This window comes from Chlamydotis macqueenii, chromosome 1 (genome assembly GCF_036417535.1).
Source record: "Chlamydotis macqueenii isolate bChlMac1 chromosome 1, bChlMac1.mat, whole genome shotgun sequence".
In the NCBI taxonomy this organism is placed as follows: domain Eukaryota; kingdom Metazoa; phylum Chordata; class Aves; order Otidiformes; family Otididae; genus Chlamydotis; species Chlamydotis macqueenii.
In genome coordinates, this window is record NC_141556.1 from 82,260,054 (window position 1) to 82,287,196 (window position 27,143).

At 39.3% G+C, this 27,143-nt stretch overlaps 1 protein-coding gene across 1 annotated transcript in view; it reads left to right on the forward strand.

Moving 5' to 3' along the window:
• The window catches only part of ANO2 (anoctamin 2), a 248,227-nt gene that overhangs the window by 174,065 nt on the left and 47,019 nt on the right, over positions 1-27,143 (forward strand). Inside the window, exon 15 of the mRNA XM_086762472.1 lies at positions 26,545-26,619. Coding sequence (XP_086618598.1) covers positions 26,545-26,619 — 75 coding nt within the window. The remainder of the gene's footprint in view (positions 1-26,544; positions 26,620-27,143) is intronic.

Consider the following 27,143-nt stretch of genomic DNA (forward strand, 5'->3'; position numbering starts at 1 on the left):
CAAAAGATATTTCCAATTCACATGATATATTTTAATGACACATTTTATGTTTGAGTCCAATTAGCAGGCATTTGCCATGTACAGATATCTGAGTAATTCTCTGCTAAACCTGGGCAAGACAGTCATACAAAATCCTGGAAAGTTAGACAATTATGTCACTTTAATAATTGTTTCTTAATGCATTAAATTAAGATAGGTGAGGTGTATGAAACTAAAATACCTTACTTGTAACCAGTCTTTTCTGTATTACTTGTCAGAGAAATACCAGATTGCTAAATCATTTTTCTGAAGCATAGCCTCCTGGAGAGGTAGCAAGATTTCATTGGTTTTGAATCATATAAGCAGTTCTGACAGGAGGAATCAGCTGAGAAACCTGCACTAGTTTATTGCTTATTGCATTTTTCTAACTAACTACTGTGCTTCATTTTTTTTTGTGTTAGGTATGCTTTTCTGGTGTTTGTATAATATGAGTAATATGTTTGGTTACTTGTACCAGAAACAGCACGCTTAGTTTGTAGACCACAGTCCCCAGTTTACCTGGATATGTCTTAGCTCTTTGTGTCTTTTTTTGTACCAAGACTTGCTTTTAAATAAATGTGGGGTTTGTTTTATTTGGTCACATTAGTGGAAATCAAGGAGTATGTATATACTTTGATAGATATTAACGTGTGTCTACATTTCTGCAGTATAATGATACACTCTAAATCAATTAATGTCACACAATACAATAAAATATGATTGATAACAGTGTCACTGTTTTCACCAACAGTAGCTATATGTATTGTGAAATCATGCCCTTCACTTTATTGTAAGAGAGGATCCACTTTCCTATGTGGAGATTTGTTTCTGCTGATCTTGTACGTATAAAAAAGTCTCGTATTGCTGATTTTTTTTTGTTGCTAGTGGCTTTATGTGGCTGCAGCATTAGATTGGATACTTAGATCTCCATAGGGCACCTGGACCTCCTAAATACGTTATGTTTTGATGTGATCCTGCTGTTGTGAAGAGAGATTCTGCTGGAGAGCATTCTCATCTGTGCCTCCTCATCTGGGAGGAAAATTATCATTGGCTGCTCTGTATTATGCAAAACAATATCTTTGCCAAATTTTTCATAGCCAGTATCACATTTGAACTGTGGAACTGTTACTGCTACACTGAGAGGTTTCTCTTTTAGGTAACTACTATTTTGATCTTCCATCTCTGTTATTGGAGAGGGTTTTGCCCTGCCTCTTTCCACATGGCACAATTCTTGGGGGAGAATCACTATTTCTTTCTCTTAATTTATAACCAATGGAATGGAATTTCAAGGGTCAGAAACAGATTTAGCCTTTAGAGGCATATAGAGAAATGCCCATTCTGTCAGCATAAGAATATACATATGCGTACTCGAGAGATGGGGTCTTTTTTTTCCCCAAGATGGATAAAATAGCTTTGAACAAAAACCAATGACCATCTTTTATTCTTATAGTAATTATATGTTTTCACTTTCAGCAATGCTTTCAAATACTCAAGGAGAAGCACAGGCCAACTCAAACTCCATGTTCAACAGCATTAAGCTCCAGTTTCAGCACTTAGCCAAACCAAACTTACGGTTATGATAAGTTGGAATAATTAAAATTTCCTCCCAAGCCCTGATGCATTTAAAAACGAAATTAATAATATTAAATTGTACATTTTGGCATGAAAATGACATACAAAATGCCAAAAGACATTTTCTATTCTCTTTTGTTACATATTTACAAAGAAAATGTAAACTAACTGTAGATGGTTTACTTGGAGTAGCTGGCCCTTGCAGTAACAAAAATAACAAAGATTTCGACAGCAGCCTTTGGGAAAATGGAAGAAAGACAGAGAAAACAGAGCACACGTGGCCCAGATTTTTTTCATCAGGAAAGAAATGTTAAAGAATAATTTGAATTCTGATATGCTGTTTTCCTTTATTAAAGTAGAAAGGGTGAACATATTCAGAACAAATTGATGTGTATTTAGAAGCACAGTGTTGCTTTTTGGCCCACAGGTGGAAAAGTGTCAGAAGCCTTTTCCCATTGTCCATAACTCAGGGGAGCACATAGTAATCTGAGTATTGAACTGGAACTCCAAGGAGCTGGAGTTCCAGAAATCTTTGAGATAATTTCTGGTTTGCCTTAGTATGTGAATGCAGGATAAAAGAATGAAACTAGAATGAAACTTTGCCTGCTCTTCAACTCTGATTTTAGGTGACAGCTGTAATTCCTTTGTCTGTATTCCCAAAGCACAAGGGATGTCTATGTCAGTTTCCCTGCATTTCATCTCATTAAGGATGATCTCATTTGGTCAGGCTCAGTCATTTGTAAAGAAGCCTTTTAATAGTATAATCTGAAACTTACCCACAAAAGTCAAATTGATGTACAGAACCCAGTAACACCAGTGCAACAATGAAACACACTTTGGGTTGGAAAGGATGTACTCCAGTGACTGGCTCCATTCCCAGGACTTCAGGATCTATAACTGGCATAGCCCAGGCTCAAGCCTTGAAGGAAGACAGTGGTATATTGGACATTCCAGCGCTAAGTCACCTGTAGAATTCATATGACCTACACACTCTTAAAGCCAGTATGGTGAAATGAGCTGCTCAGTCAGCAGCAACACTGGACCCAAAGCATGTTCTAATCTTCTGTCCATGAAGGTTTAGCATCTTTAAAGTCCTTCAATAAATTTCCAGGTTTATGAACTCTTGAAGTTTTATTACATACTTCAGAGCATCTAATACTTTTTAAAAGCTCCTATTTCCTGAAGTCATGAATAGATAAGAAGCATCATGTTATTTTTTTAAATTGCTACTTTTAGATGTCCTAGTGAGGAAGAAAATGGGGAAAATAGTGAAGACTCAAAACTCATAAGAAAAATAAAGCCAAAAATGGGTAAAGCCAAAACTTTAGTGTTTAGGAAAATTGACTTGAAAGCTTTGAAAATTTGAATTTTCTGCTATTACATTTCTGTACTAGTTGTGCTCATGCTGCCCTCATATCAAGTTATTTTAAATCCATATTTAACTGTCTCAGAGAACACTTGTCTGTAGCTGCCAAGAGCTGTGAATGAACCTCTCAAAGGCGGCTTTCTGGCATTTGTTTTGTTATACTTAATTTCCTGTATTATGGTCATTTCTTTATAAGGCTACACCTCTTATCCCTCTCCATCAGTTTCTCACTCCTTCCCCAGGAGTGATGCTGTTGTGGAGACCGCTCCTGTGCTGGAGTGCTCTGCATGTTTCTTTGCTTAATGCAAATATTTCTGCACAGGTGTTAAACAGCTCAAGGCTCTGACTTGTGCCCTGGCACTCAGCTTTTATGTAGTTCTATATGAAAGAAGCAGAAACAAATCTAGTACAATTGAGAAGTGTAATGATTAGGCAGATTGGTGAGCTACTAGCTGATACTGTGAAAAGAGACTTCTTACTACAATTAACATTTTGCTGACTCTACACCTTTCCTATGTCAAGCATTAGGCATAGGGAACATTTCTTTATTAATACAAGTGTTATCAAACTATGAGGCATAGATTTGCCTGAGATGAGGTATGATATCATAGTTCATAGTGCTCTTTCCAAAAGATGATGAAATGTATCAACTAGTAGCAGAACAGCATCTGATACCAAGTATGCAAGAGAATGAAAGCACCAGTGAGATAAATTGCTATATCGTTCTGCTTTTCTGCATTATAACACATGGGGAGGAATAAGATTGTGACACAGCTCAGTTTTCTGCATACTTGCTTATGGAATAGCATGATGTGTCCCTGCAGGTAAAGGATTTGTCTCAATGTACTCCTTTTGAGTTGTGTCAGTGATTGTCATTGAATATAACTTTATCTGGAGTGAGCTGCTGAATGTTCAGTAATCTCTGAGTTCAATTAGAAATTGCATTAACAAAATGAGTGTGCTGAATGAGTGTGCACCTCTCTTACGAGGACAGGCTGAGATAGTTGGGGCTGTTCAGCCTGGAGAAGAGGAGGCTCCAGGGAGACCTGATAGCGGTCTTCCAGTACCTCGAGGGGGCCTACAAGAAAGATGGGGAGAGGCTGTTCAGTTGGGCCTGTTGCAATAGGACGAGAGGTAATGGTTTTAAAATAGAGGGGGGTAGATTTAGATTGGAAATTAGGAAAAAAATTTTCACAGTGCGAGTTATAGAACACTGGAACAGGTTGCCCAGAAAGGTGGTGGAGGCCTCATCCCTGGAAACGTTCAAGGCCAGGCTGGATGAGGCTCTGAGCAACGTGATCTAGTGGAAGATGTCCCTGCTCCTTGCAGGGGGGTTGGACTAGATGACCTTTGAAGGTCCCTTCCAACCCTAACCATTCTATGATTCTATGATTCTATAATTATTAAATAGTGCATGTTATATGAAAAAAACTACTGATTTAAAACAACTGAAGTTGAATTGAGAAGTTCTAGTTCTCTCAAACAGTGTTATGACTCAGAATTTAAGTGTAATGACTGGACTCTTCTATTCAAGAGCATGACAAGGAATTTCAGCCGTAGTAGGGCCTTTGCAGTACCATTTTTAATATGACATAGAATATGAATTCACAGAACTTAAAGATCAGCTTTGTCACTGTATTTTCCTTCTCTGTAATTACAAATGTTTGTCAAGATGTTTCTTCTCAATATAGCTGTGATAAATATATAATACTTGGTCTCTTATTACTGTTGCACGTGGTTGACTTTGCTGTTTTTCTCTCAAGCTTCTCTATACAAATGTGGACATATATTTTGGTGGTGTACAGACTATTATTTTATTCAAAAAATACTCAGTTCAGCTACTTGGACCTTGGGACTCACTTTGAGGAACCTTGTCTATGGGGGCTAATGGAGTCCACCTAACAGAGAAGCAGAAGAGTGTCTTCAGCCAAAAGCTTCCCAAGCAGGTAAAGAGGACTTTAAACTAGCGTTGCTGGGAAAGGGGAACCTCAATCCATCCTACTCCTGTCAGTATGGCATCATCCTGAGGGACTATCCATCATATTTGAGAAGTCTTGGCAGTCTGGTGAGGTTCCCACTGACCGGAAATGGAGTAACATAACCTTCATTTTTAAAAAACGAAAAAGGAAGATCTGAGGAACTACAGGGTAGTCAGTCTCATCTCTGTGCCTGGCAAGCTCATGGAGCAGATTCTCCTGTAAATTACGCTGAGGCACATGGAGGTGATTGGTGACAGCCAACACAGCTTCACTAATGTCAAACATGCCTGACCAACTTGGTGGCCTTCTATGACAGGGTTACAGCATCGGTGGATAAGGGATGAGCAACTGATGTCATCTATCTGGACTTGTGCAAAGCATTTGACGTGGTCCCATATGACATCCTTGTCTCTAAACTGGAGAGATATGGCTTTGATGATGGAGCAGTCAGTGGATAAGGAATTGGCTGAATGGCCGCACTCCAAGAGTTGCAGTCAATGACTCGATGTCCAAGTGGAGACTAGTGACAAGTGGCATTCCTCAGGGGTCGGTATTGGGACTGGTGCTGTTTAATATCTTTGTTGGCAACATGGACAGTGGGATAGAGTGCACCCTCAGCAAGTTCACCGACGACTCCAAGCTGACACGCTGGAGGGAAGGGATGCCATCCAGAGGGAACTTGACAGGCTGGAAAGGTGGGCCCGTGTGAACCTCATGAAGTTCAACAAGACCAAGTGCAAAGTCCTGTGCATGGGTTGGGGCAATCCAAAGGACAAATATAGGCTGGGCAGAGAATGGATTGAGAGCAGCCCTGAGGAGAAGGACTTGGGGGTACTAGTGTGCAAGAAGCTCAACATGAGCCAGCAATGTGTGCTTGCAGCCCAGAAGGCCAACAGCATCCTGCGCTGCATCAAAAGAAACATGGCCAGCAGGTTGATGGAGGTGATTCTGCCCCTCTACTTCCCTCTGGTGAGACCCCACCTGGAGTACTGCATCCAGCTCTGGAGCATCCAACATAAGAAAGAAGTGGACCTGTTAGAGTGAATCCAGAGGAGGGTCACGAAGATGGTTAGAAGGCCGAAGCACCTCTCCTGCAAGGACAGGCTGAGAGACCTGGGGTTGTTCAGTCTGGGGAAGAGGAGGCTCTGGGGAGACGTTATAGTGGCCTTCCAGTACCTAAAGGGGGCTTGTAAGAAAGACGGGGATGAACTCTTTAGCAGGGCCTGTTGTGATAGGACAAGGGGAAATGTTTTTTAAACACAGGGAGGTAAATTCAGAATAGATATAAAAAAGAAATTTTTTACAATGAGGGTGGTGAAACACTGGAATATGTTGCCCAGAGAGGTGGTGGTTGCCCCCCATCCCTGGAAACATTCAAGGCCAGATTGAATGAGGCTCTGAGCAACCTGATCTAGTTGGAGATGTCCCTGCTTCATGGAGGAATGGGGTTGGACTAGATGAAGTTTAAAAATCCCTTACAACCCAAACTATTCTATGGTTCTATGACTCTGATAAAAATTGAAAAAGATTTTCTGAGAAAATATGTTTGTATGTCTGTATTTGCAAATGCTGGATTTTGGCACAGTGTGTTGCCACTGTACATGCACAAGTTTGGGAAATTTTTAGTTTCCCTTCTCTTACTCCTTCTCTGTTTACCAGTGTCTTCAAGGCAAACAGGCATCAGGAAGCAATTGACATGTCTGAACAACATTCCCTAAGGTCACATTGCTTTTCTATACAGATATAAACATCAAAATTAATACAGCTCCACCTTTGGGAAACCTTGTCAAGGGGAAGACAGTCTTTCACAGAGCTATAGGATATGGAAGGACATAGTTCTGCACCAGTGACATCTGGTCCAGGGTTCAGATAAGAAACACCTTGAATGCAGTGGTCCTCAGGTCCTCGTTGCTCTTTGACGTGGTTGTTTTGCCAGCAGCTGTTGAAGCAGGTGAAGTATGTTGAATGCAGTACGTCTGCATGCAAGAAAGCATATACTGCAGATCTGTCAAGTTTTTTTTTCAGGGTGAAGTGAGCTGAAGTAGTTTTTTGTGTCTTCAGTCACAACAAGTATGCGCTATGAAGAATCTTACCATTACCAGTAGGAGTCATAGCAACATACGGCATGCATGACAAGCATTAACAGCAGGGTATTCACAGAGCACGAAACTCCAGAAATCCCCCTATGACATTTTCCTTCTATAGACACCTGTTGGTACTGTGTTAGAAGAAAATTAAAAGCAGATCTGTTAAAAAAATTGTAGAGTTGAAACCCCTTTCCACTGGAAAATATTGTTTACTCAAGCTATTTTTTTTGTAAAACATGTTTTGATTTTAATGAAATATCTTAGTTCAATTTTTATAGAGTAAGGAGTTTCCAACTGCTGTTATTAAATGACTTTTTCTTTCAAAATGAAATTTATGTTAGAGGATTTTTAAAAATAGAATAAATCAAAACAAAATATTTTAGGTTGTTGACGTAGAACATTTGGTTCACAGTAATTAAAAACACTTTTGAAAACAAACACTTTAGCTTTTCATCCTAATTCGGGACATATCTTCCTCCTTTTTTTTCTTTTCCTGAAATGTTATAAAGCTTTCATTGGAACAAAAAAAAAAACCCAAAACACTTATTGGCTTTTTAGCTTGCTTAAGTGCCTATGAAGCATAATTTTTCATTGGCATCTCTTCAGAACAGATCTTTTCACCCCTTTTTCAGAATAAGATTGACTCTTTGGTTCATCATCTTCATTGTTCTTATCCTTACGATCTCATCCAAGTTACAGGAGAAGAAAGAGAATAGTTGTGTGTCCTAGTGGAACAAGTGATTCTGGGAATAGAACAGGAAGACTGGGGAAAAGAGGGAGCAAAGACAGAGACCTTACAAAGAGAGGTAGAGGCTGATGTCACAAAATTAAGTAGGATTAGATAAAGAGTGACATGTGTGCTGGAGGTTCTTGAACATGAGGCGACATAGCATATATAGAGAAATGGAACCAGAAAAAGAATGCTAAGCAAGGGATGGTGTAAAGAAAGTAATCAGTAGATTTTCTGGGAGCCACCACGGCATAGATGTCTGCTTCTCAATCCAGAGAAGTACGCTGGTGGGAGGCAGGGCAGAGAAAACATTTATCTTGCTAAAGAATAAGGCAAAGAATGGAAAAATGTGCACTCCATAAGATCTGTCACAAAGGGATCTTATCATGTCTAGGTTATTTCTAGAGCAGCAGAAATCCACCGGGCTAGAAATTATGACAGAGCTTCTTTTGTAATTGCTAGGTAAACATCCCACCCACTCTTTATCCCTAGAGGACATTCTGGATTCAAAGCTTGTCAATTCATACTGAATAGCATCTCTGAATAACTTGTTTTGCATGAAGAATAACCACCTGGCATCCCTGGAGGTACTGACAATAGGATAATTCATCAAAAAAGAAAGGGGGAGATGTGGGTGGTATTCATGTAATTTCTCTGAAGACCATCACCTTAGATATGACAGGTTCCATGTTTTGGGATAGTAGTAGGAAAGTGGGAGCTGAAATTCCTTGCTGGGTCTCTGAAGGCCCCAAATTGCAATGCTGGAAATTTGGACATGGAAGTTTGAGTTCATTGAGCTCACTAGTCTCCTTTGAACCTGTCAGAGTTGTATCACTTCCAAACCTTTGTAAACCAGATTTCAGGGTTCGGTTGACCAACTACACACAGGCCATGCCTGGCAGGATTAGCACAGTGTTAGCTTTCGCCTTCTTTAAAATACAGTACAAATAGTTCATTTACTGAGCAAACAAGCAAACTGTTTTCTTTTGGCTGCTTCTCCTCCTGCCTGATGAAGCTCATCTGTGGTGAAATAAATATTAGGCATAAATCCCAATAGAAGAAAACACATATTTTCTTAATAATCCTGCACATTTAGTCAAATTATTTAAAGGGTTCCAGATGCTTAATCTGTTGCTAATTTGTTCATTCTTATTTGGACTGAAATGAAATGGCTTTATTTCTGAAAGAATAATTCCATCTTATTACTCACATGAATATATAACCTTAGTTCTGTTATAATCCTACAGGTTCAGTTGACATTTCTACAAACATCATAAAAATGGCATTAATGCATTTTAAAAAATAGATGATGCACTTATAATACCTCCATCTATTTGCAGTTGGTGAATTTTGCACAGTGCTAATCCCATGAACTGTGTAAACTGGTAGTAGTACAACTTCAGAAAAAAGGAAAGCAAAAATCCCTGTAAAATGTATCTTCTCAGGACTTCTGGGAAATTGAATTAATTGCAGTAGCAGATTCAGATTTAGTTATCAGTTCCTCAGTTCCTGAGGAAAAGATACTGCATTATCTTGCCTAAAAGGACCAGAGAACAAGCTCCAAAAGTTGGAAAGAACGCATTTCCAACTGAAATGATAGCCCACTAATTAAACTCACTGACTTGTGGGTGTGTGTATATTTAGTTTGTGGGGCTTGATGGCAAGGCTTTTTGTTTATAAACCCTCTAGGTGAGCATCATCTCTTTCAGCATCTCTGGCCTATGGTTCCTGAAGGGTCACAGACTAGTGAAAAACTAAAGGATGAAGGGACAATTCATCTCTGTCAGAAGGAGAAAAATGGGAAGCTTACTCATCAAACACAACTACTAAAGCAGGAGCTGATATCTGACACATTAGACATTTCCTTTCTTCCCTCAGACAATGCCAGATAACAACATTTTGTGAGCTTGCTGTTTTGGATGGACTGTGACTTGCTGGGCTGATATTACTAGGTCTGAACCTCTGGGTAGTAATGGTTGTGTTTAGGACATGGAGCTCTGAGGCCCCTGAGCAATCATTTTGTTAAAGTGGTGTCTAGGTTGCAAGACTTTGTACACTTAGGTTTTCGGCCTGATATCAAGTTACAGGATGCCTTAGATCATTGATTCATAATTTTGCCTTATTGGAAGGCATATTTGTTTGCCTGTAAATTCTACAGATCTGCTCTCCTTGCTCTGTCTGTTGGTGTCAAGGACACAAGTTATATGTCTGTTGACTCAAGAAGTCACACTTCCCAGTCGCAGGTCAAGGGACAGGCCACTGTTTGGTTTACTACTTCTGTAATGTGACTATAGAGGAGTTTGCTGGGAATGCTTAACAGCTCTGTTGACTTGCCCTACTCTGGACAAGTGAAACTAGGTTTGTGAGGTGCTGGCTCAGCTTGTGTCCCTAGCTCCTTGGCTTTGTGCCAAGGCACTGGCTGCTGTGAAGTCATTGTTCTAATATATCAAAATGTCTTGGTTATATTCTGGGTATAGATTTCTGTGAGGTAATCATCATATAATAAATACCCTCTTTCATTTAATGAGGAGCATGTCTTCAGTGGCCAGTGTTCCTCTGAAATGGTGCTAAGATTGTTGTATTCTCTCACATGAACTAGTGTGTGGATACATGATGAAAGAATCACTTATTTATGTGTGACAGTACCTCTACTCACATCCTATCAGTAACTGCTGGTAATGACATCAATTTTTAGTTTCTTTTACTGGTAATTTGAGGAAAATACATTACATTTATCAGCATTCGATATTTTTATGAAGAAAAAGAAAAAGAAATAGAAAAAATTCTCAGTAGTTTAAATGAGTTTAAGACCACAAAGGTGACAGGCATCACAGAATTAAAAAAAAAAAAAAAAAAAAAAAAAGCTGGAATTAAGCTTAGAAGGCAACCCATGAAGACATCTAGTTCCCCCATTGTGCTCCAAAGCAGGAGCTTTTTTTTTCCCCTCAATTACATCCAGTGTCATGTTTGCCAGATGCTTCTTTAACCTGTTCTTAAAAATCTTCAGTAATTAAAATGCCATAGCCTCCTTAGGGAACTTGTCCCAGCCCTTACTTATGCCTGGTTGAAGGATTGAAGGATTTACTGTTCCAAGGATTTTCTTCATGTCTAATCTAAGTCTTCCTAGTAATAATTTAAGCCACCACTTACTTTTTACGTGTATCAGCAATGAAGACCATTCATGTATTTCCTTTACATAAATTTATTTCAAAAAACTTTTTTGCTTTAATTTTGATGTAATCTGATTTTCCTCTATTACCCACGTTATAGAATTTCACTAAATGAATCCTGCAACAAATCATAACAACTAATAAAACTAAAATAAATAAAAAAGTATAGAAAAGCATATGGCCTTGATTTCAAAACTGCAAATAATGAGGAATTTCTCAGTATTCTAGATTCCAAATATGTTTTTTTCCTCATTATCTAGTCTCTGCATGTGTACTAGTGAAAAATGAGTGTTCTGTCAAGGGTGAAAAACAAACATGCGCCTTGCCTTTTGAAAGAGGCCAGGCATGTAGAATGAAACAGGAGTATGAAGTCTCTACACAAGTTCTCTCTAACCCCTGTACTACCTTTTCTGCCATTAGCTCATTATTGAATGGCAAGTTCAGAGACTGGCTACGCTAAACATGAGACAATTTGGGGAGAATTATTATCTTGTTACTATTTTGTCTCATTGGGGAACGTAACTTTTTTGTGTGTATGTGTATGTAATGATAATACGAAGCTCCGATATTCAGCAGATGCTGGTCACAGGTCTGGTTGCCCAAATTACAGGCCACTTAGCTGAAACTTCAAAGACAAACTAGCAATGTAGGTGGTGTAGGCCATATCTCTCACCTTTGTTTCAGCCACATAACATATGCTAGTCAGAGGAATGGGACATGTAATAGAAGCCTTTATATCAGATTTGTGTCAACAGAGGATTCCCAACAAATCCCTGCAATATTCCCTTGGACAGAGTCTACCTTGAAAGTCTTCCAGCAGTCCAGCACAAAGTAGTTACAGCAAATGAGAGGATCAGTCTGCATATTTCTGGGAACTTTGAGGAAATACTACGTCAATGACTTCACACTGAAAGCTGTTTTCCAGAAGAAACCCTTTCTTAACTTTTGTTGAAATTTGCTTATAACATGGGGTTTAAATGCAAGACTCCATATCACTGTAAATGCTTTGTGGTCTTTGGGATGTAGTTGGGATAGTGTCAGAATAGGAAGGGATGTAGATAAGCATTGTTTACATGGAAGTGTTAAGTTTTCCTATGCTCTGCAGTAGGAACTCTAAGTCTTCAGCACAGGCCAGTGCAGTGGGTGGTGGTGCAGAATGCAAAAGACATTTCAGTAGTGTAAAACCAGAGAGTACCTAAGTATTTCTGTCCCTGTTCCCCAGCTTAGCTATATGACCTAGTTTATGGATAATTTTAATAATAGGATCTTGTCCACTTTCTGTGACAACACTAGAAGTTCAGAAAATATTCAGCTTGCTGTGGGGACTTTGAACAAGTCTCTGAAGGGAAATGGAGCATCCCAAATCACCCTATTAGACTCATGAACTCTTTCCAGAGTTCCTCTATGTGGCCTCATATCTAGTCAGCTTAGGGATCATTTCTTTAGTTCTAGAAATAGCACAAGTAGGGTCAGCTCAGGTCTGTCCTCATTATTTATATACCCATACAATTCTCGCTCTCTCCCATGGGTAAATAACTGCTGTAAACACAATCTAGGCCTTTGCTATATGTAAATGGCACATTTTTTTAAAACTTAATTCATTAGAGGGCTGATTTTTTTTTGCATGCCAGCCAATCACTTAGTTCACTATGTGAAATTCAAGTGTGTTGAATTTACTCCAATGCAGATTGTGTGTTCTTTAAGACACTCAGCTTCTCACTGTCTGTGAGGATGACCCAAGTATAAATTATCACGATTTCTATTCTCTCCAGATTTATAGAACCATAGAACGGTTTGGGTTGGAAGGGACCTTAAAGATCATCTGGTTCCAACACCACTGCCATGGACAGGGACATCTTCCACTAGACCAGGTTGCTCAAAGCCCCATCCAACCTGGCCTTGAACACTTCCAGGGATGGGGCATCCGCAACTTCTCTGGGCAACCTGTTCCAGTGCCTCACCACCCTCACAGTAAAGAATTTCTTCCAATTTAAATCTACCCTCTTCCAGTTTAAAGCCATTACACCTCATCCTATCACTACACACCCTTGTCAAAAGTCCCTCTTCAACTTTCTCATAGCCCCCCCCTCCAGCTTTCTCGTAGGCCCCCTTTAGCGGGTCCTTCCTTTATGGCCCTCCTCTGGACTCGCTCCAGTAGGTCCAGGTTTTCAGGCAGTAACTCATTGCTCTCCAAGAATTTATTTAATATAACTTTTTCTTTTGCTGAGCATTATTGCTGTTTCTAATTATTTTCCTAGTTGTATCAGCCTTAATTTGTCCTACTTGAGTCTCATTCTATTTTATGCTTGTATTTCTAACTTCTCAATAGCCTTGTATTTAAGTCTCTGTCCTCTTCACTATTCATAACATCTCCTAATTTAGTATCATCTGCAAATTCAATTTACGTGACTTTCAGAGTCAGCACTATGTTAAATATAGGACAAATAGTATACCAATCCCGACTAGATACTACATCACAGTTTCATGCATAAATTGCTGGTACTTCCAACTCTTCCATTTTTATGGTATGTGACTACAGAAATTTATTTTGTTGATATATCTATCTACTTTATCTACTCTATTTTTGTTAACAATAGGAAGGAATCAGACAAACATTTCTGAGAGTATGAAATGTGAAACATTGTTTTCCACTTTTTCCAATTTTACCAACTTATTTTATATTAAATCAAACTGGAGCATTTCAAGGTAACTTTCAGTACATCTACAGTTTACTGCTAACTACCAACACAACTATTTCTTGAAGTAAAAAAAAAAAAAAAAGATAATTATTTGGGATGCTGGTGGGAAGGGAAGGAGCTCCCTAGAGATCTTTGTGTGTTTTCTATACAGTTTTAGCATATATGTACAATTTGAATAAATATTACCTAATTCAGCCTAGTGTATGGGTAGTTATTATTTCCCTGTTTGGAAATCAGAAAGGACTTGCAATTAGAGTGCTATGATCTTTTGCTCTCCATCTTATATTTAGATCTGTGAGACTTTCTAACAACTTTGTATGAAGTGGCTTAGTGGAAAGCAGTAAAGATGTACTTGTCGGTCAGTTTTGGTCTGATATGTTTACCCCCATGTCCTGAAGAAAAAAACCAAACAAAAAATCAAGTGACCAGGCATTGTGCTTTGGTCTTTTGAAACTCCAGCTGTGGGAGCACTGGGAAATATTGTACTTCTTGAGAAGTGACTGCCGATTTTATAATGTCCAAAATGTACATAATTTACAAAAATAAGTTTATAATTGAACTTACATTTTGGAAAAAAAAAAACTGATACAAGCACTGATAGTTCTAATTCCCTGAGATCAGAGCTCTCAGAAGCAAAAAGATAATGCTAATAGTACCATAATATATGTCTCTCATTACCTTTCCAACTCCATTAATCTCTGATTTCTGTCTTTGCCTTCCAGTGTTTCATTGACATTTCTTTCTTACTATTCTACAGTCTTCCACTCCTGTAACGAGTTTTGTAGGGAGGCTGTGTGTGACTGTGTGTTTGTGAAGATCCAAGGGTGTTTGTTATGGATAGAAATTGATTAATGGAAAGCTGGTTGATATTCAAGAATCACCTCCCCCAAGCTCAAGAGTGATGCATCCCAACAAACAAAGTCAGACGAAAATCCCAGGAGACCTGCATAGATGAACAAGGAGCTCATAGACAAACAAACACACACACACACACACACACACACACACAAAGCCTACAGAGGGTGGAAGCAAGGACAGGTAGCCTGGGAGGAATACAGAGAAATTATCCAAGCAGACAGGGATCAGGTTAGGAAGGCTAAAGCCTCAATAGAATTAAATCTGGCCAGGGATGTCAAGGGCAACAAGAAAAGCTTCTATAGGTACATCGGTGATTAAAAAAAAACAAAAAACAAAAAGACTAGGGAAAATGTGGGCCCTCTCTGGAAGGAAATGGGTGTCCTGGTTACCTCAGTCTTCATGAGCATGTGCTCTAACCACACCACCCAAGTTGCAGAAGATAAAGACAGGGACTGTGAGAATGAAGAACAGTCCACTGTAGCAGAAGATTTGGTTCAAGACCATTTAAGGAACCTGAAGGTGCACAAATCGATGTTACTTGATGAGGTGCGTCTGCAGGTCCTCAAGGGACTGGCAGATGACTGGAGAGGCATAGATTTGACGAATGGACCACTCGGTGGATAAAGAATTGGCTGGATGGGCGCACTCAAAGAGTTGCGGTCAATGGCTCGATGTCCAAGTGGATATCAGTGATGAGTGGTGTTCCTCAGGGGTCAGAATTAGGACCAATGCTGTTTAACATCTTTGTCAGCAACATGGACAGTGGAATTGAGTGCACCCTCAACAAGTCTGCTGACAACACCAAGCTGTGTGGTATGATCGACAAGCTGGAAGGAAGCGATGCTATCCAAAGGGATCTTGACAGGCTAGAGAGATGGACCCATGGACACCTCATGAAGTTCAACAAGGCCAAGTGCAAAGTCCTGCACATAGTTTGGGGCAATCCAAACACAAATGCAGGCTAGGCAGAGAATGGATTGCAAGAAGCCCTGAGGAGAAGGACGTGGGGGTGTTGGTTGAGGAGAAGCTCAACACAAGCCAACACCATCCTGGGCTACATCAAAAGAAGTGTGACCAGCAGGTTGAGGGAGGTGATTCTTTCCCTCTCCTCCCCCCGCTCCGCTCTCATGAGACCCCATCTGGAGTATCGCGTCCAGCTTTGGAGCTCCCAACACAAGAAGGACATGGACCTGTTGGAGTGATTCCAGAGAAGGGCCATGAAGATGATCACAGGGCTTGAGCACCTCTCCTGTGAGGACAGGCTGAGATAGTTGGGGCTGTTCAGCCTGGAGAAGAGGAGGCTCCGGGGAGACCTGATAATGGTCTTCCAGTACCTCAAGGGGGGGCCTACAGGAAAGATGGGGAGAGGCTGTTCAGTAGGGCCTGTTGTGATAGGACAAGGGGTAATGGTTTTAAGATAGAGGGAGGTAGATTTAGATTAGATATTAGGAAAAAATTTTTTACAATGTGAAAGAGAAGGTTCTAGGGAGATCTTATTGCAGCCTTTTGATATCTAAAGTGGGGCTACAAGAAAGCTGGAGAGGGACTTTTGACAGGGCATGTAGTGATAGGGTGAGAGGTAATGGCTTTAAACTGGAAGACGGTAGATTTAGATTGGATATAAGGAAGAAATTCTTTACTGTGAGAGTGGTGAGGCACTGGAACAGGTTGCCCAGAGTACTTGTGGATGCCCCATCCCTGGAAGTGTTCAAGGCCAGGTTGGATGGGGCTTTGAGCAACCTGGTCTAGTGGAAGATGTCCCTGTCCATGGCAGTGGTGTTGGAACCAGATGATCTTTAAGGTCCCTTCCAACCCAAACCATTCTATGATTCTATGATATGTACTCAATATCAACTTTCTCCATAATCAGTTAAAAGAAATATTTTTCCTAGACATGGGCTCAGACCAAGACCCAGGTTGGAGTCTCTTATGCCTCCCTCTGGAAGTGTTTGTTTCTGCTCTGACTGCAGAGGAAGCCGGTAACAATTACTCCTGTTATACTGAAGTTAGGCTTTGTGAGTACTTGCTCCCCTCAGACTGCTTCTGTCTGTGCAACGCATCTGGTGTCTCTGCTTGTCACCTCCCAGTTCTTGTTCATTTTATGTGCTCATGGTATGGTGATGAATATCTAGTATTGGTTAAAGAGATAATGCAGAAATGGAACACCAGTAAATTTCACTGACTAGCTTTAAATAGTCGGGTAGAACAGCTCAGCGGGAGAAAGCACATAGGCAGGACTCTTGTACCTCTGAAATGTGTCCTTGTTGGAGCATACATGGAGAGAGCTGAAGGTTGCTTTGCTCTTGTACCCCTCCCCATCTTTCTAGTCTTCCATTTGTTGAGTATTTACCCGTCATCTGTATATTATTGGCAAAAATTTGCCTGTGTAGATTATGTTCTGCAATCGAGTGTCAATTGTATAGCATATCCAAATGCTGGAATACAAACTTAATTAACATTTTACAACTGGTAATAAATGCTCTGGAATCAGAAAAAGAATCTAGCATAGCCACATCCCTTTTTAATTATTTCCCTGCTTCTTAAACATTTCATTACCAACTTAAAAATGTTACTAAAATTCACACCACTTCACTCTTTTCAGCTGTTGGTGTGATCATTCACAGTTTGTGTAAGCTAAAATTAAAATTGCAACCAAAGGAAATCAATAATGTGTTGCATGCCTTTTTCTCCCACTTTGTGTGGGGATAAGTGACTTCACATGGTGTAAGACAATGGAGAATCTGATTTTAAGTATGCAATGCCAAAGACTTGGGATGAGATACTGCTTCATAGAAGTCACTGGGAATTTTGTGATTGATTTCACAGGAGCAAGAATTTCAGCCTAGATTCTTCAAACGAGGACACCAGCCCAGAGTTGGGCCAGACAAGATTCAAGGAAAGACAGAAAGGACATTTTTCCTCAGTTTAGTACTAACTGCATCTCGTCCAGAAGTCAAATCTTATGCTTAGTTAAATTTTTAAATTGTGTTCCCTTCACATTAAGGGAACTAATGCATGCAGTTTAGAAAAGTTACAAGACTATTAAATGTTGCTAAAGAATTGTAATTTGAGCTTTGCAAATTGTAAATTTGCCAACTGGCTTAGTTCCACCGGGCCCAAGTTGCTTATATTACACTGTATAATGATGACTGAATGAATGATTTTACAGATAAATTTCAGGTGAATTGTTATCTATCTGAGGCATATTGACCTGAAGTTACAAAAGATAATGTAATTTTGGACCTTTTTATATTCTAGGGAAAGATACTGCAAGTAGCTGGGTGTCTGATTGTTTAACCGGCACTTTTTAAAAGGACTTACACAGAGAAGATAGTCCTGTACTTAAAGTAATTTACAGAGAGAAACTTTCAGAATAATTGCCAGTAGTCAAATAGTACTGAATTATGGGAACTAGTAAAAGGTCATTTTTTTTTTTCCTGAAAAATCATACTGGATAAATTGTTATAAAATGTGCTGCATTTGTTATTCTATTAACTTATCCATCAGATGTTCACAGTTTACGTAAGAAAGTGTGAAACCAGATTGACTATTAGAGTAATGGTGCTCTGGATTTCAGAGTAAATAGTGGTTAAAAATCCAGTTAACTCCAGGACAATGCAAGTAGTGAGTATTGCTTATAATTTATTTTTTTTCTAAAGCCATGCCTTGAAATTCACCTTATTCTCCCTTTGTTTAACATGCCTGATAGGTCTATGTCTAGTCAATGTCAAAGTGTGTTAAATTGATCTAATTATGCAAATTAAAGTAAGCACATGTCTGGCTCAGAATCTGTCTTCCTTATGCATGACTATACTTACATAAGCATATTTTCAAGCCACGTTTCATTACATTACCTTCTTTGAGAAAGTTCAGGAGTTACACTAAAAAATGGAAATTGAGCAGGTGACAGGATATCCCTTCATGCCATGAACTTAATTTGTGGCATTCCACTACCAACTTCCCTGCTACTGCAGACCTGTGTACCACTGCCAGTTAGGTGCTTTGGAAGTCCCACCAGATGTCTAAGTGTATTTGTACATCTGGCCCTTTTCCTTCTCAAAATCAGACTCATTATGATTTATTAATAATCTATAAAGAGCATTGATAAACAATGAATATTTATGACTACAGATGTAACCCTATTGTTTGTGTAAATTATAGTGTTTTTCTGGTAATGTTCTGAATGGCTTCAAGTTTACATAAATAATTCATACTTGTAAAGCCATATGTTAAACTGTCATTGCAAAAAAAAAAAAGTGCTGCCAGTTTTCACTTGAACCATATGTAAATATCAATAAGTTTATTTTAAACAGTGATATAAAGACTAAGCACCTTAATGCCATTTAAATAATAGTGATTGCGATATGCTACAATGCACTAGATGCATTAAGATGAGTATCAAAGGTAAAATAAGTTTTAAATACAACAGAGAAAGAAGTAATTTCTATTTCTGAATAAACTACAGTGTGCTACATTAACCAAGTCTAGCTTTACAAATTTAAATTACAGTGATAGCAGACCTCCAGCCTTTTACCATTATTCCTAAGTGAATGAAGCAGCTTGAAATACTTCCCTGAAAGCACTGTGAGGAGCATTATTTTTTTTATCTTTGAAATGAAGGTAGAATTTTCAGTAACATTGTCATACGTGTATGTGATTTTGGGATCTTCTGACCCTGCCTGTCAATATACCCTACCACTAATATATGTCTCCTGATGTAGTCTAGGTACATGCTGTTGCTGCAGAGGGAAAATCGGTAAGAAATCTAGTTGGCATGTTGCAGCTTACCCTTATTCCAGCAGTACTGGTATGTTTGGACAGATGGCCACATTCACTGTGCCTTGGAGAACTTTGCTAATAGATTTCATTTACGAACTCTAGCTCATGTCTCAGTTCGAATTTAATAATTGGAGTTAGTTTTTAATCAGGGTATTCATTGCATGTGTGTGATACGCATATACATACACACACACATATTTAAGTGTGTGTGTATATATGTATGTCAAGTGGTATATATATACACATATATGCATATATACTCTGAGAAAGTTCAGAATATAGTGTTAAGACTGATAAGGACTAGAAAGTACTTGGATTAGCAGATCCTTTTCTTCATTCTGCCAGTGCCTCTGTTGACAGAGAAAAGGCTGGTGTCTCCTTTTCCACCAGCCTTCCTTGTGCTCCATGACTGGAAGTATGACCCTCACCTAACACAGTAACCATCACAGTATGTGCCTGGTCCTGTGGAAGGGATGTGCATGTGCGTATCTTGAGGCATAGGGACTTGGCTACTCACACGTGCTTTCATAAGCCTTGTTATGTGAAAGGCTGAGCGGCCCATTGTAGGGCTGTAGCCCATGGGACATTTGTTTCCAATCACACTGCAGGAGAAGAAACACAGCTGTGGGCTTGACTGATTGTTCCCATTCTGACTGAGTAGTCTAAGCTAGCAGAAAAGCCAAGAAGTGGCCTGATGACAGTCTGTAAGAACCTACAGCCAAAACTAAAAATCTGCCAGTAGATGCTCTTAACTGACAAAGTTGCAGCTAAATGCCAAGACTGGAAGATGTAGATAGGCAAATTCAGCCTGAAAATAAGCCATACATTTTCAATAGCTAGGATAATTAGCAATTGGAAAGACCTAATAAGGCTTGTGACTGATTGTTCATCACAGAAATGCTCAAGCTGTGATTAGAGGTTTCTCTAAAAAGAATGTTAGTTAAAACACATTTATTAGCCTTATAGCAAAAATAACCTCAAGGAAGTTCTGTGGTTACAGAGGAGACCAAGACTGGATGGTTAACAATAACCTTGCTTAGCCTTAAATTCCATTCCTAGTACTCAGCCTTGCACACACTTCTCATAGCTCTCTTTTCTGCGTTGCTTCCACAAATGATATAGAGCGGGTCCATTAAGCTCCACTGAAAGCTATCAGAGTGTCTGTGCTATTCTGAATGTTTCAAAAAGCAAAAAGTTTTTAATAAAGGTTTTGCAGCCCTTCAGCTGGCTTCAAATTAATCTTGGCAGTTCATTTTCCATATGCAAGCCTGAAACAGAGCATGGCTTACAGAACAGAGTCATCTCTACTGTAAAAATGCTTTATTGCTTTCTATGTGAGAAGAATAGAAAATATTATTCTCTCTTTTAATGGGTTTTAAACCAAAAGCTCTTTCAGCTTCTATGGGGATAGGAAGGTGGAACTCCTAGGGACAGATTCAGACTGGGATAGACACAGGCATTGGCCGATATCCAGGGTGGCAGCAGTTTTGTCTTTCTTCTCAGAAATTTGAGGGCCAGTGGTCCCTAATACAGGCTGGAACAGTCCCATGAACTTGTCCAAAGAGTTTCTTAGGTGTAATTAACACTGTGGCCCACTGTGGCACACTGCAAGGTCCCAGAAATGCTTATGTGCCTTGATTGTTCCTCTTTTTGTGTCATAAGCCTGGAATCAGCTATCTTCCAAAACTGCCTGTGCTCTCGGCTTTTTCTGTCTCTTAACTTCTTTTAACCTTCAAATAGCTCTGAGGTATCCTTTTCTCCTTGCCTTTATCATATTTCATGCCCAAAGTAAAATTATAGGGACCTTTTCAGAAGAAAGTAGTTTCATTCTTTGTCTTGAGCCTGGAATACACATGCAATATACTGGGCATTGTGCAAATACAGAAGAGCTGTATTTGATACCACAGTTCTTATTTCTAGATGCTCATTTGGATAGCACAGTTTTTACACAAATTAAAGCTTTTCTTTCTACTAAGAAAAGTGCAGTTATAAAAATGAGATTTACTTGTTTGATGGTTCCTGGGCATACTTAGAGATGAACTTCTGGATTTTGTAATCAGAAATATAATTTTACAGCTTTTTGCTGTTGCTAGCTGTGCAAGACCTTAGGAAGCTAAGAGAGAAGAGTTCTGGATTCTCTTCTTCCCTGAGCATCTTTTACTAAGTTCCAGTCAATTATTGCAGCTCTGTGCAAGTCCAGTGAAGTCATTGGGGTTGCCCAGGTGCAACCACGCTGAAGAGCCTGAATTTCAGAACTGGAGTTACAAAGCAGGATGCAGAAGAGAGAAAGTATGTTGCTTTACTCCCCAAGAGCAGGTTGAGCTGGCATGGCTGATGGTTAGAAACACCTGCTTTGAGGAGGTGTTCTTGTGGGAAAATATAAATAAATAACTGAAATACTTGTGATCTGAGCAAACTGGCTGTGGTTTAATTCACAGAGAAACACAGAACTGTTTTCATAAAGCTGCTTAGTGCTGTCCAAGTGCAGTATATTTCCAGGTTTCCACAGCTCAGAGGCCCACCTGAGGATGCAGAGTGCACATGTGGGATCTTTGCCATGTTAGGTAACTCATAAAGAAATAAACCATCCAGCAAAACCTAGGTGGTGCTTAATTTTATTTTTCTTCCTTTTCTGATTTTTTAAATTTTATTTTTTATTTTATAATGGGAAAAAAATTGTATTCCTGCAAGAAACAAATTCAACACCACATTAAACATTAAAACAGGAAGGCATCAATACACTCAGAACAACTATTTTTTCCTCCAATACAGTTGCAAATACAATACTGTATTTAAAGAAATTTAAAGAAAGATTTTAAAATATATCTTTTAGTTTGCCTTGTTCACCACAAAGATATCGTTTATATTGTGAGGTTTTCTGTCTGCATATAACTTTCCCTGCAATGCAGTTTCTTTTGGGGAATATTCCACAGTGTAACATATCTGTCACCGAGATTGTTCTTCAGATTATCAGTTCCATCTTGTTACATCAATAAATACGTACACCTCTTGGACTGCTCCAGATAGATCCCCTGCCTGCTTGGTTGAGTATTCATCAACCTTCAAGAAGCTTTCCTACCATCTAAAATCTAGGCAATGTTCTGTAAGACACATTATTGCTTAGAGTGGGGTACGTGCGATATCCTATGAGAAATCTGTGAATGAATTCTGCTTATTATTAGAATAAACCACACTTGCTGCAGTGTGCAAGCGTAGTGGGTTTGATCGCAGACAAGGTGTTCTTGATACCTCACAGTACACTCTTTTAGCGGCTAGATGGCACTATTGCCAGAGAGTAGAATCAGGTGTGACAGATAATACCAAGCGAATTTACAGATTTTATTTTCTTAGCAAGAGCTGTAACAGAAAGTAGCTTTCAGCTGCCTACTATACTGATTTAAATTTCATAATTTTGTTTGTGCTATGTATACTGTCTAAGTAACTCAGTAATATTTTCATCCAGCTTTTTCTTTCTTCTCATAATGGCGTGGCAACTCAGGCGTGTCGTTGAGATCTCCCTTTGGCTAAGTGCTACAGAGAATGGCAAACTCATGGCAAAGTCACCTAAGGCTGAAGGAAGCACATGCATGAAAGAGAAAGCTGACTAGATGGCATGCTAGTCTTCTCTTCCTTTTTCCACTTGTCCTTTCCCATGCACACCCTCGCCTCTCTCCTCTTCCTAATTTTCCTCTTTTTGTCATTCCTGGCAAGAAGAGACTGGGAAATCACTGTCGGAGTGTCTGTCCCTCCACTGAGCTCTGTTCAACCTGCATTGCCTTGTTCGGTGTTCAAAGGCAAATGGGATTTTCCTTGTGCCGTTGTACCACCACCATAGGTATACTGGGTGCTGGTGCCCAGGCACTGACAGAAGTGGTTTCAGGGGCAGCTTCTGTGAGAAGAGGCCAAGGCCGCTCCAACAAACCCATGGCAGAGCACAGCTGAGCCTCTCAACAAGATGGTGGCATTTCTAGGAAAGTGTCTGCAAGAAAGGGTAAAATGCTGCCTTGCAGCAAGGAGAGAAGGGAAAAAAGTGTGAGAAACAGCCCTGTGAGCAAGAAGTGAGAGCAGGAGAAGAGGAGGAGGTGCTCGAGGTGCCCAAGCAGAGATTCCCCTGAAGACCCTGGAAAGACCACAGTGGAGCAGGTATTTCCCTGCAGCCTGTGGAGAGGGCCACTATGGAGCAGATATCTACACTGCACCTGTGGAGGACCCCATGCCAGAGTGGGTGGGTATTTCCTGAAGGAACTGCAGTCACTGGTGAGCCCACGGTGGAGCAGGGCTATCCTGAAGGACTGGCGTCCATAGAAGGACTCACACTGGAGCAGGGGAACAGTGTGTACGGAGAGGAGCTGTTATGGACTGACCCCACAACCCACCATTCCCCATCCTCCTGCATCACTTGGGGAGGGAAGTAGTAGAGTCAGGAATGAAGTACTGAACTTGGCCCTGAGAAGAAGTTCGGAGGGAGGTGAAGTGGAAAGAGATTTTGGTTTTATTTCTCACCATTCAAATATATTTTAAATAGTGATAAATTAAATTAATTTCCCCCAAGTCAAGTCTGGTTTGCCCGTGGTAGCAATTGGTAAATTATCATCCTGTCTTTACCTCAACCCACAAGCTTTTTCATCTTAATTTCTCCCCCCATCATGTTGAGAAGGGAGAGTGAGAGAGCGGGTGGGTGGGCATCTGGCAGTCACCCAAGGTCAATCAACCACAAGAGAAAGGACTGTTTTTGTCCTGTTCAGCAAGGTAGGTTTTTTTTGGAGGCAGCCCATATTTCGTTAGTTCTTCCCAGTAATACATTGAAATTTTAAGTATCTGTTATGCTTCTAAATCTTTATTCGAGAAACTTTCTTTATTGAACTCATCAAGCACAAAGTGCTTTTGAAAAGCAATAATTTATGTAAAACAACTATTCAGGTGATAAACCTAGGGCTTATAAAGGGAGGCTGGATGCCTCTGCATTCTTAACATGCTGAGATTTAAGATGGCAACACTCTAATTCTTAAACTTTCCTGAAGTTGGGACCCTTAAATAGATTAATCCTAATGTCTCTTAATGCCTAAAAATGTAGGCTTAGGCACACCTTAACTTCTGATATTAATCTCTAAGTGTACATGTCAATCATTACTCAATTTTCCTAGTTTTTCCTCTTCTTTCCTGTAACTATCCAGTTCTATTTTACTTTAATAATAAAAAGGTGGTGGTTGGTCAACAGGGCAACTAGCTATTTATTTTTCATAATGGGCAATGGTTTTGTAAGGTATTCTCTGATTTCTCAGTCTTGTCAGTTCCTGAGGTATTATCAGGAGTCTTTCAGCAAGTGATTTTTTTCTTGACTTGGAAAGGCAGTAGATCATGTCAGAATCCTGGCTGACATTTCAAAATACAGTAAATGTCTTACATCACCAGAAATATTGCACAATACACCCCAAAACATGAAAAACCTTAATCATTTTGCCACTCAGGATTTCGTGAGCATAATTCATGATACGTGAAAGTTTGCTCATGATACTATGATTTCTTATTTTCCAAAGTTCTTACCGCCAGAAAGATCTTTGAAGTAATTTTCTTCACCATTTTTGCCTTTTCCTGACCCTTTTGTATAAATCACAATTTTCTTTTTCCACTTCAGTATGGTTATAAAAGATTTTCTTCTTTCCTTTCATTGCTTTGGCTAACTTTAACTCATTCTGCTGATCTGCTTCTTTAGTGTTTTTCCCCTAATTAAATTGTTAAATGTCATGTCCTTCAGGCCTTCTTGGAGTATAGTCACTTAAACCTTCTTTGTGTCTTGTATAATTGCTGAGTGGTAAAAGCCAAAATGAAATGAAATGCATCTGTGCTTTCACAGAAATGTTTTTTAAAGTGGCCTTCAAGCTAAATAATGGACTCCATTTATATACTAGATGGGGTATTTATGTACTGCATACATTGGGCCAGATTATTTGTGCTTCTGCTTGGGTTTGCTATAACCCAGTCTTGCCAGGATTCTCCCAGTGGAGACATGTTTAACTTGTGTATTTGAACAGTTGAGCTGAAAAGAGGGGACATTGAGTAATAATACTTCCCACAGTGTTTAAGGCACCACCGCAATGGCAATGGACGTGTAGACAGGATTATGTTTTCAGTTTAATTCCATATCCCAGTAAACTCCAGGAGAAAATTCACAGCTACATTTCTGCACTTGGAATATATATTGTATTCCTAGTGCTACTTTGGTAAAGTCTTTTACAAAGGCATAACACTCTCAGATTTTCTTTTTTACCTGAGGACAATTGTGCCTTAGAATTGGCTTATTTGAGATCTTTGACCTGAATTCTAATCTGATTTAAGTTCATTTAAATTCAGAATAACTCTGGGATAACTCCAATATAAGTGAAGTACTAGTCCATGGGATAGCAACGGTGGTTCACTGAAATGCAAACAGCAGCTGGCTCTGTGTCCTTAGTTAATTTGATTATATAGTTTTAGTATAACTTAAACAAAGTAATGCCCTTATTATTATAAGAAACCTATTTTGAGAGGGAATCATATTTCTTGCATAAATCAATGTTCAAATATCTTCTTTAGATGTACACATTACTAGAGATGGAGTTGAGTTTGTGTGGGGACAGTAAAAGCATACTATATTTCACTGATCACAGTAGCTTTAAATTATGCAATGAAGAGAGAGATGCCATTTGCACGTGAAGAAAACAAGGTTGGCAGCAGAGATCACAGAGAGAGCTTGCCTTTGTAGTTTCTCTCTTCTATAGACCAAGTACCAGGGGAAAGATTGTGATGTCTGCAAGAATTATCTTAGTGGTCCCATCTGGCCAAGGTAACTATTAGACACAAAATCTACGTTCAATCATAATAAGCATTCTTTCCATAATTTTGATCTCAAGCACTATTCTTCTGAAGTTTTACAAGAAGCAATTCAAAAGAAATGGCTGAATCTTGCTTTGCCTAAAAGCAAACAAATATTAATTTCGCCTCATATTATGCAATTTAGTAAGAGCTGGATACACTTTTTCAAATATTAAAAACATAGTTACATATGATATATTCTGATTTTGCAGACATTTTCTATTTAGTCTTATTTAGCCTCTTACCCTTTTTTTTTCCCTCAAATTAAAATCTGCTTTAAAATATCGATGTTCTGAATCTTACAATCATCTTCAAAATTACAACAGGAGTAGGGTAATCGATAAAGTTTTTCAATAACAGATCTCACTAACTCTAATATTTCCTACAGCACAGTTCTATAACATCTGTTATTTTATGTTGTTGTTTTCTCACAGGATGAAAAGGAGAAGCTGACATGGAGTGACCGTATGCCTGGATATGCAGCAAACTTTGGATTGATTTTATTTATGGTAATATAATCTACATTTCACCACATTTATTAGGTGTGAGAAACTTTGCATTTAGGATCTTGAGTGGAATCCTGAATTAGTATCAAAGATTATAAAAATCTGTTAGAATCAAAGATGCTAAAAATCTGAAGCAAGCTAGGGTTATGACATACAATTTGTGAGAAATACGTGTACTACTAAGAAGACTGATGGAGCTCAATGGCTGCCTCCAGCTTTATTCTCTTTTTACAATGGCTACTTATGAGGAGGCTGTTGGCTGGAGGACTTGCTGTAATGACAGCAGCTCGTTACTAGATGCTGTCTCTCCCACAGAGTTTATGCTCCGTCCTCCATTGGAGGATGAAGGGAAGCCCACTATATATTTATTTATGTGCACAACATAACATGCTCTGTCAGAATGACATTCAGAAGTGTTGAGCCTAGTAAACAGGTGACAGACTGGTGAAATAAATCTGTTGCTGAGCAGTATTTGTCCAACACATATTCATACTGTAGTTGAGGAAGACCATGGTATACAATACTCA